General features: G+C 56.0%; 1 protein-coding gene across 1 annotated transcript; it reads left to right on the top strand.

The window, feature by feature from the left end:
• Positions 1–5,967: 5,967 nt before the first annotated feature.
• ColSpa_04177 (uncharacterized protein) lies at positions 5,968–9,678 on the top strand (the record flags this gene model as incomplete). Its single annotated transcript, XM_049270389.1, has 2 exons — positions 5,968–7,416; positions 7,681–9,678. 2 exons carry the CDS (start codon positions 5,968–5,970, stop codon positions 9,676–9,678), a joined length of 3,447 nt encoding a protein of 1,148 aa, XP_049126346.1.
• Between the last annotated feature and the right edge of the window lie 337 nt (positions 9,679–10,015).

The raw sequence follows: 10,015 nt of genomic DNA on the forward strand, positions 1-10,015 counted from the left end.
GATCACACAGAGCCATGGCCGGCGGTCTAGGAAGACGGGGTGGTAATTTATCCTACACTGGTCATCGACTTGACCCTACACTATCTTTTTTCACTTGACATTCGCCAGGAACAGAAATACAAGTCCCTTTCGTCCAAACAGCGAAATTTAAAGTAAGGCGTGAGCTTCATACAATGGAGTCCAGAAATGCAAAGACTCGATGGATCCCGCAGTCTGCCAGAACTTCGAGATCAACGAATACACAGGCGATGACTGGTGTATCGAAAATGCAAAAGGCAGCGAGGAAGAACCACGGATGCTGCTCGACCGCTCACCGCAATCATGCCGAAACGGCATTCCCATCGAGACTTACCCAGCTCGTTCGGTTTATGGACGACACTGGAGGAGCTAGAGGCACTGCTCTCAGATCATCTTGAGTATGTCGCAGAAGAAGCGAGCAGGCCCAAAGTCGTGAGAAGCCTATCCTATGATATTCCAAAGACTACCTTCAAGTTGGAAACCTTTACGTTGCTCCCAATGCATAACAGTCTGTGAATCTACTTACATTCGCACCCGAAAACGATTGAGTAGGCCCTGCCCACCTCTCTCCCCAGCCTCTGCGACCCGGGCGGTAGTTTGTGTGTCAAAGGCTTCATCCCTTTTATACGCAAGGCCTAAGGCCATTGACCTTTGGCTCTGGCGGAGCATTCAAGTGAGAGTACGGGGACAGACTGGAAGGGAGGGCCGCTCGCCAGGCTCCGGACAATCGAGCGTCAGTGTTTGTTCGCCCCAATGGACCTAGCACAGCGGTAGCAAATAACCCTAGAAGCTACAATATAGTATGAGGCCGCCGATTCTGTTATCGGAGTAGTGAGGCGGGCTTCTCAGATGATCTCGTCTGCGATAATTGGTGTTTGTAATTGGACGTCGGATCATCGTGCGCACTGTAGGGTGACATGAGGTTATCGGTCTTCAAGCATGGTAAAGAGGCGAAGCCAATCCGGAGCCAAGTCGATGCCCGAAATGACTCCGGGGTTCTGCCAGGTTTCTCGGCCGGACATTGGCCTAGAGCCGCGTTGATCGATCCGCATGGATAGGCGCTATGGCAAGCCATGTTAGGTGCAGACCTAGTTATGTTGACGACGACGAAATAGGAAGGCAGTTCGGGAACACTAACTCGGATGGTCTGCAATGCAAACCGTAGACGACACTTTGCTGGTTCGTCCAAATGACACGATGGAAAATGCACGACTCGAGGCCAATGGTGTTGAGGCAGAGCGACCGAAAATGTTTCGTTTCGCAGACTCGGGGGTCCATTGAAATTCCGGCTGGAACGCTTCGCCTCGGACCAAAGCGCTTGCCCCTGGTATATAGTTGCCAGGCTATGGATGGAGTTCTGTTCACCGGTACGATTACCGGAGAGTTTTGAGCGTCGATTCCAACCTCAGCGTGTCGGCCGAGGACCCCGGCCTCCCGAAAGTCTCACTTTGCCGAAGTCGATCGCAACGCGGCACCGGGGATTGCGACCGAAGTACGCTATATGTCCGATCTTCCATCTGTGCGTGGGAACGTGAAAGAACGCGAGGAGGGAAAGTCCTCTGTTCATCTTAGCGATGCGCAACCGTCGCAACCCTGAGCCCGTGCGGCTGCAGACATCCCTGCTTGGGGTTTGGGAACAACGTCCTATTGTTCTCAAAAGACTCGAGCTGGACTCCACAATGGACTCGTCCTTCGTTCCCGTTGCTGACAAGTCTCGAGCCGGGCGTTCCAGATGAGACGGTGTTCCGAGTTTTGATGTTTTGGGTTTGGACGTTGGACCATCCGTGCGCGTTGCGACAGACTGATATGAGGTGGCAGCTTTTCCCAAGCATGGTAAAGGGGTAAAACGCCATCTCGATTCATGTTATGTCTGCTGTGCTTCTGAAAGCCAATTGGTGACCATCTGCCGATTACCTAGCCTGCCCCCTTCCCAGGCTCACCTCATTCTTTGAAGTGACAGCTTGATGTCCACGGCCATGACCGTTGCGTCTCTTGTCCAAAGCCGTACGGGCCTGGCTGGGAGTTCTGCACCTCATCAACATCTCATTCCAGCAGCCCTAATCCTGCCTGCCGGCTTGGAAGGGATCTGCGTCACTAGCGTCTCCGCTCTTAGGATGAGTGCAGAAAAATACGACATTCAAGGTTGAATTGTGATAGAGGCTGCTCCGGCAGGGAAGGCAACGACAATGCGTCGAATTCGACATGCCATCAGCAAGTCAGAGAGACGACGTCTGCTACTGAAAATGCCCAATCGGCCAGCAGCGATGGCGCCACAGCGAGATCCAGTCGGTTATTGGCGCAGATAACATGAGGGCGGGTGTTTCAGTCGTCCCTGCACGTGGGAGTCGTGCTACTGGTGATGACCTGCAGACCCCTTGCGACTGCACACCCGGGGGTCTGCATTCCTTGATGTGCTGTTGGCTCCATTCTGGCGTACCTGTACGACAATGTCAGGTCTCGGATCTCGAGGGTTGAAAAAGCTGCAGAATGACGGGTCGGCGCCATTGTCAAGGTGGATTTTGAGGAGAAGAGCTCGAGCCTCGTCCCGTGTGGTTGCATTTTGGTACCGACCACATAGTCTGGAGGCTACAGAGATTGGACGGGGAGCACTGAGCGCAAACCGACACGGGGCGGGTTTAGCTGGCAGCTGTCAACCAGCTGGGTCCGCTGTCTGTCTGTCGACGATTGATGGGAAGGGACCAGTCGTGCGGAGCTCGCGCGTCCTCTACACCCGTACGTATGCATGGATGGGCCCGATATTCCGCTGTACTATTTCTCGCGTTTTCCCGAGTCGACGTGATGGCAGGCCTAGGCGACTCAAGGGCTGCCGGATTTCTCCTGGCACCCGTGGTTTGCCCTTCTCTGTGCAGATGTACTATGTAGGGTAGGGTAGGGACCCAGCCCAGCCCCTTTGTTTTTGCTTACGGAGTCGTTCTCTTGCTTGCTCACTCTAAGAAGAAAGAGTTTGCCAGCCGACATCCCCTGGCTTGCACCCGCCATGTTGTGCCTGTTTTTTCTCTTTGCTCATAAGTAGGGCTGGCGTCTTGATCCCGTCGGACTGATTCTCCAGGCTCATGCTGTGAAAGGTGACAGCGCGGTAGCAGCGGTGTTGCATGTTTGAGACAGGCACGAGTAAAACGCCCGTGACCTCGTTGGCTTCCTTAAAGCTGACGTCGCGCCAGCACTAATGCGACTATCGGTGGCAGCTTGGTCGAGGATGTAGCGCATGGCGTCGAAATGGTCAATAAGTCATCCCTCCCCTATTCCAACTGGGCCGACTACTTAGTCGTGCCAGCCACCTCGAATCGTTGAGTTGCAAGCGACGTAAAAGACCCCTGAAGGCGTATTGCCTGACAGCCGCGGACCCCTGTCCTCGCACCTCATTTGTCCAGATTAAGGTGCTGGACTTCCCTGTGGCTTCTCCACCAAAACGGCCTTGGCCTTTTTGTTTCCTGAACGGCGAAGGAGACCCGAGCTCCCGACATCTTGTGTGGGACAAGGAGATGAGAGCGAGATGTCCAGTGTGTTCGCAGCGTAGACTCGATAGTGTCAACATAGCCGGGCAGACGGGCTGGGAGCTGTGTGGTCCGATAACGAGAACTGAAGTCTGTATTTCTGTGCGTCCGAGGACGTCGACGATAAAAGCCATGGCTGGCGGATGCGATCGACGAGCCGACAGCAAGAGCGGTGAGGCGGTGATTGGGTCCTTGACCCTCTCAACGACCAGGTTCAGAGGGAACATGTGTGCAGAACAGGTGGCGGGAGGGCACCACGGCCCGCTGTGAGTATCCACGAATCCGTCCACTGGCCTCTTTTGGGTGGTGTATCTGTGGATGTTGGTGACAGGTGTGCAGGTCCTGCTGGCCGGGGGTCGTCAGGCGAGAACCACAGCTGGACCGCATAGACATCAGTCAGGAGCCGGGGCGTGGTCGGCAAGGACCAGCCAATTTGGGTGCGGTGGAACTGTGACAAGGTGAAATGTGCCTGGCCTCTTGCGCGTAGTGTAGTGTACAGACAGATGTCGAGGTACATGGGCCAAGGTGACTGACTGGACGTAAGGTCGCGCGAAGCATAAGAAGCTTGAGGCAAGGTTAAACGAAGAGTTTCGAGCGAGCGGTGGCATTTGCAATGCCAGATGATGGCACGAAACGAGCTTTGGTTTAGACTAGGTATCGGTATAAGTCGAAGTGGGAAGCAACCGGCGAACAGACAGACAACGGCGAGGACGTTGGTAAGTTACCGCTGTTGCTTATTGGTCTTTGGGCAGGTATCCGTTGAAACCAAAAGGCACATCTGGCCGGGACGGCGCAACTGCACCGTGCTCCGTAGGCATGCATGCATGTATGGGGAGATGGATGCTGGCGCCCAAACGAAACGACGAGGCAATATCAAATGGCACAGGTACACAGGCCACTTGCAGTCTCTGGTCGAGAGTAGAGGTACCCCCTCTCGACTGGAACCTGAGAGGCGGAAAGCACCACAAATCGTGAGCTTAGGTGTAACTGGAGCAAGAAGTGCGGTGACCGGCGAGATACCTGAGGAACTCTCTGCTGCTCCATCGAAAAAGAACCTTGGGAGAGAAGACAACGGCTCGAGGAGGGGTGAGTGGGAAGGACAAGTCGACGATCCTCGACCACAACCAACTAACTCTCTCCTTTCCTCCTTCTTTACCTTTTTAGCTTCAGTCCCATCTTCTTCTTCTTTGCCGTCCAGTCCCCGTCCAGCCTTGCCCCAAAAACGACTGTAACTCTCCTTGCTTCTCTCTGCTCATCAATAATTCCCGACTGGCTGCATCGGGCTCAGACTTTCCCTCTTGAGGCAAAACCACACACACCGGACGAGGAGCCCGTTGCTTGCTTGCTTCCACACCCACACCCTCCTGCCCGCACTTGGACCTGTTCACGACGCTCCTTCCTCCCGTTCTTAATACTAATCCCCCAAGCTCTCACGCTGCCAGTCTTTCCCTCTCTCCTTCTCGGCCCTCCCGATCCCTCTCTCCCCCCTCTCTCTCTCCATCGGCCGTTCTTTATCCCATCCTCTCCTCTCTGTCACAACTGGCTTGTCCATTGCACCGAGAACGCCGGCGTCCACCACCGCTCCTTGGAATTCCCTTCGATTCGATCAGTCCGACGACAGCCTCTAATACGCTTGCTTCCGTTCCCTCCCTCACGAATACCGCAATAATCCCGTCTCACTAATACGCACGCCATTCCCACGAATCGCCCGACGACTAGCGAAGACATTTCCGCAGAACGCCGACGTGCACACGCCCAATACAAACCACCTGAACATACACCTGATGGACGATCGCAACAAACGACCTGTGCCACAGAAACCGCTAATTCCTAATCAACGAGAGCAACGACCCGTCCCAACGGCCGCGGATTGCGCAAAGACACAAAACAAGGAAACGACATCGGAAGAAGCAAGATAGAGAGAGAAGAACCTCACGCAATTAGGAAACTGGACCACGAGTACCCTGGAGAAAAGCAACGAACATCGCCCGAGTCACAAAATCTGCAGCATCGCAGGTCCACAAAAAAAGCAACCACCTTTTGGGTACGACCTGAAGAATAGAAAATAACGATACACGTGCATCAACGAACGACTAGTTGCAGCAGACGCACACACCACACGGCGCCCCTGGGAACCCGAGATTCAACTTTTGGACGGGTGGATTCCCAAAAGAACGAAAGGACAGGCCTTGACTTGAGTGGACCAGGGTTAGTCAGAGACAGACAGCGAAAAGGACTGCCCCCCCTCCAGTGCAGGCCCGGGAAACAGACGGGGGGAAAAACCGAGGAAAAACGAAGGGGAAAAAAAACCGACAAGCCCTGGCCAACTCGCAGGCGCAGCAATTCAAGCGAACGAGAAAGCGGATCCTGACCTGGATTTCCTAACTGAGAGACAGTGTGAGTCCAGCACAGGGAGGACCCCCCCGACGCGACCATGGCCACGGCCACAGCAGCAACAACAACAGCACCAGCACCAGGAGGTGGTTTCGAACTTGCGGGCCATGCCCCGACTCTGAATCCCACATTGTCATCTTCTGCTCCGGTATCCGCATCCGCGTCCGCGTCCGCGTCTCTTTCATCCTCATTCCCCTCGCAAAGCGCTGTCGCATTCCATACTCCCTCAGCGTCAGCCATATCCTCAGCAACCTCGCCCTCTTCACCCTACCACGCCCATCGACTGAGCCACAACTCGTCCAAACTTCCAGCCTTTCGATTCGCCGACTTACACAAGCAGCACCAATCCCCACGACTAGTGCTCCCCTCACTGCTGCAGCACATCCCGCCCTCGCCTGTTTCGCCTAAATCCGATCCGGTCTCCAACGAAACCCAATCTGCTGCCAGTGCCAGTGCCAGCACCGTCACTGACATTGACATTGGCGTTGGCATTACCACCGCTACCGACACCGCCTCTCCCACCACCCTGCCAACAACGTCAGACTTGCAGCAACATCGACAACCACAACACAACAACGCTCAATCCGACACTAACAGCCCACAACAACAAGACACTCGACCGACTTCACTCCGACCGAGCCACGATCGCCGCCCCTCCCGCCGCCAACTCTCCCAGCTCTCACCTCGAATTTCGAGCCCCATCCACGAGCTGCCCGAGTCGCCTCCCAAACTCAGTCCGCGGTCCAGAGCATCGACATACCAGACCGTTTCCCAGTCCATCCCTGCGAACACGGCCATTTCATCAAGGCGGCCCGCCTCTTATCCTGACTCTCCTGTCATCGTGCAGTCCTTTCCACCCCACAGCGACGACTCAGAATCCAAGACATCTGCCCTTCCCACCAGATTGCAAACTCGACGGGCCGCAGCATCTCGATCCCGCGAGTCAAATGCGACCGACGCCAAGTCACCGCCTGTAGAGACTGACCCCACGCATCCCTCCGACACCACCGACGACGCTCAATCCCCGGCCGACAGGACAACCAAGGACTGGGCCCAGGGTCAGCGCGAACTATTGTTACCAAAAACCCTGCAGAACTCGAGTCCGACAGATGAGAAACGAAAATCGGTAGCGTCGCGACCGCCCGTTTCTTTCAAACCTACTGCCGCAAGCACCTCGACCACCTCGGTGCGCGTGGCTCCTATCCGCTCCTTTCGATCATCCGGGTCTCGTCGAAGCCTGGGACTCGACACCAGTACCTCTACGATGCGGTCTTTCGACTTTGGCGACGAATTCGTCGATTCCAACCAACGCGACCGCACCTTGCGCGCACTCGAAGGCAGACGCGACGACGATTACTCGCAAATGACACCGCCACTGTCCGCCGAGGCCGACGACACCACCGGTGACGTCTTTATGAAAATCGCGAGGCAAGAGCCAACACGTCGTGGCTCTGGCGATGTTGCGCCAGTGGAACAGCCAAGTGCCATAGTAAGTTTAGCCACCTTTCATGAATTCGCGTTGTTGTTTCGGGAATCTGTTAGCGCGATGCGAACGGCCGTGCCCTGCAATGGGGGCAGCGTCTGTTCGCCGTGGTATCAAGCCGTCTTCCATATTTTTAGTTGATCATCCCGCTCTTCTTGTCCTTTCCCATTCAATTCCCCGCCTGGGTCGGATGATCCAGCGCCTCTAGCGCTGCTTCATTTCTCCCGTCCCTGCAACGCCCACCCTGGCGTCCTGGACACATGCCTACAGGGTTTCGCCATGGACGACCGTGAGCTGACCGACGATGACCAACAGGCCCGTGTCGCGAGGTCCTCCCATCGTCGACCCCTCTCGGCAGCTGTCCCATTGTCTTATCATCATCCCGTCTCCCCGCCCCAGATCAGTCGTCGCCTTTCCGACCAGCAAGAGACCTCGAAAAAGCGGGTGCGACAACCAGACGACGAAAGTGCTGCTGACCCAATGGCACGCGCGTTGGCGTACCGATCAACCCTGACTCGAGACCGTCCAGCATCTGTTCATCCCGCGGAGGACCTTGGACGCGCGAAGACCTTCCACTCTGCCGGCCACTCGGCCAGTCGCTCTACCGTCAGCACGTCCCGATCTTTCACCTTTCAAGATCCGATGGGCGAGAACTCGCCGTATGCACGGAGGCGACCTTCGCTGACCGACAGCAACACCGGCTACGCTGCTCGTAACTCGGCGTATAGACAATCGAACCTCTCATACGGCCAAACACGCACATACAATTCCTCGCCATTGGTTCCGAAATCGACCGAGTCTCCGCGTACTGAAGCGCAACAAGATACTAGTCACGGGGTTGAGGGCACAGAGTCGACAGCAACGGCCTCAACGAACGCACCCTCGACTGTGTGGGACGAGTTGGACGATCTCAAGTCGCGAATCCATCGCTTGGAATTGACCGGCAAGCTGCCTGCAACCTCCGGCGCCGCAATGTCTCGAGCCTCGGATGAGCGTCCGCCGACCGCAACCAACACCACCATGTCCACTTCGCCGAAACGAACCCCGGGCAGTAACCATCCTCAGCATGATGCCGTCAGCACCACATCTTCGCAACGCGAAACCCAGCAGCCCATCCTGCTCTCTGCTGTCAGCAAATCAAAGCCCTTCCTTAGTGACGAAGTAGCCCGAGCGCTTGAGGTGGCTGCCACGGACGCGCTGGCACTTGCCAACATGATGGGCACAGCAGGTCAACCGGGCCCCATTTCGAGCGGTGCAAGCACTATCGGCATTGGCACGAACTTGACCGATCGCCAGTTGCGACGCAAGGCCGACAGCATTTGTCGAAGCCTGACAGAGCTGGTTCTGGCACTGAGTGAGGAAGCGGCCGGCAACAGGACTGTCCAAGTCAACGTACCTACCCCCAAGGAAACGACGAATCCTTCTACCCCGACGGTTGTCAAGACGTTTACCGGTGGAGCCGCTCAACGACGCTCTAGTATAACTTCGGAGCAGCCAACCCTCCCAAAGCCAAATGCCAATGCCGTCACCAGCCCCAGAACCTTGTCCAAATATGAGGAGAGGCGCAGCACCATGCTCAACTCGAGCTCGCTGCCGAGCCCTAGATTTGCTCTACCGCCTGGGACAATCCCAAGCACTCCAGGAGACGGCAGCAAGACGGCTCACCGGAAGTCATCTCTGTTCATCGGCCGATCTCGTCGTGCGGTTACCGAGGAGCCCGAAGATGGTCGGAGGTCTTCGATGCTCTTGAGAACCCGACGAGCGGGCACCGAGGAGCCCGAGGACTCGCGCGAGAATGGCCGTCAAACCTCCCTGCTCCGGTCACGCCGGGGTACTGTTGGAGAAGATGACGACGAGTCTCGATTCCGTGCCCCCTCACGAGCTGCTACGGAGCTCACCACACCGGCTCGCGCCGCCTCCCACACCTACCACTCTCAGACAAGTCCGAACGAAGTGTTATCGCCAGCTTCTTCCGCCCTCCCTCGCAGACGATTCGGGGCATCGTCGCTTACATCTCGCCTTGTCGCGCCATCTACGCCATCGCTGGCAACACGCCGGTATCTCGAGAGAACCCCCGAGCGCGAACAATTCTCCCCGGCCGAGAAACCCACCGAAGAACGGCCGCAACAGGCTGTTGCGCAGCCGCGGCACTTCTCCTTCAGCCACACGTCGCTGCTGAACCGGACAAGCAGTGTCAGCCGCAGGCCCAACCGCGACAGCACAATAACGAACTCATCGACAGCTGCCCAATCTGGCAGCTATCGATAACGTCTTAACGAATCACAATCACATGGATGAATGTATCATAGATGTCTTTTCTTACGCGGGCGTCATTCTTGTTTGGCATATGTTTCAACCGCATGGGTTCGGCAGCGGTTACTCTGTACTTGTATGACAATCGATGACGGACGGCCGATTGGTTTGTGGGACTCGCCTGCACTAGGGAAGGCTGGAGCATTTGTATATCGAACAGTCAATGAAAAGGTTATAGGCAGAGGCCTGGGATTGCCTCTGACGAATTTTGTCAATCATGTTCCTGGTCCTCTGATGTGACCATTGAATCGGATGGAGTAGGCCTAGCTAGCTAGCTTGTCTGCAAAATGAA

Source organism: Colletotrichum spaethianum (assembly GCF_022836535.1).
Source record: "Colletotrichum spaethianum MAFF 239500 DNA, contig08, whole genome shotgun sequence".
Lineage (NCBI taxonomy): Eukaryota > Fungi > Ascomycota > Sordariomycetes > Glomerellales > Glomerellaceae > Colletotrichum > Colletotrichum spaethianum.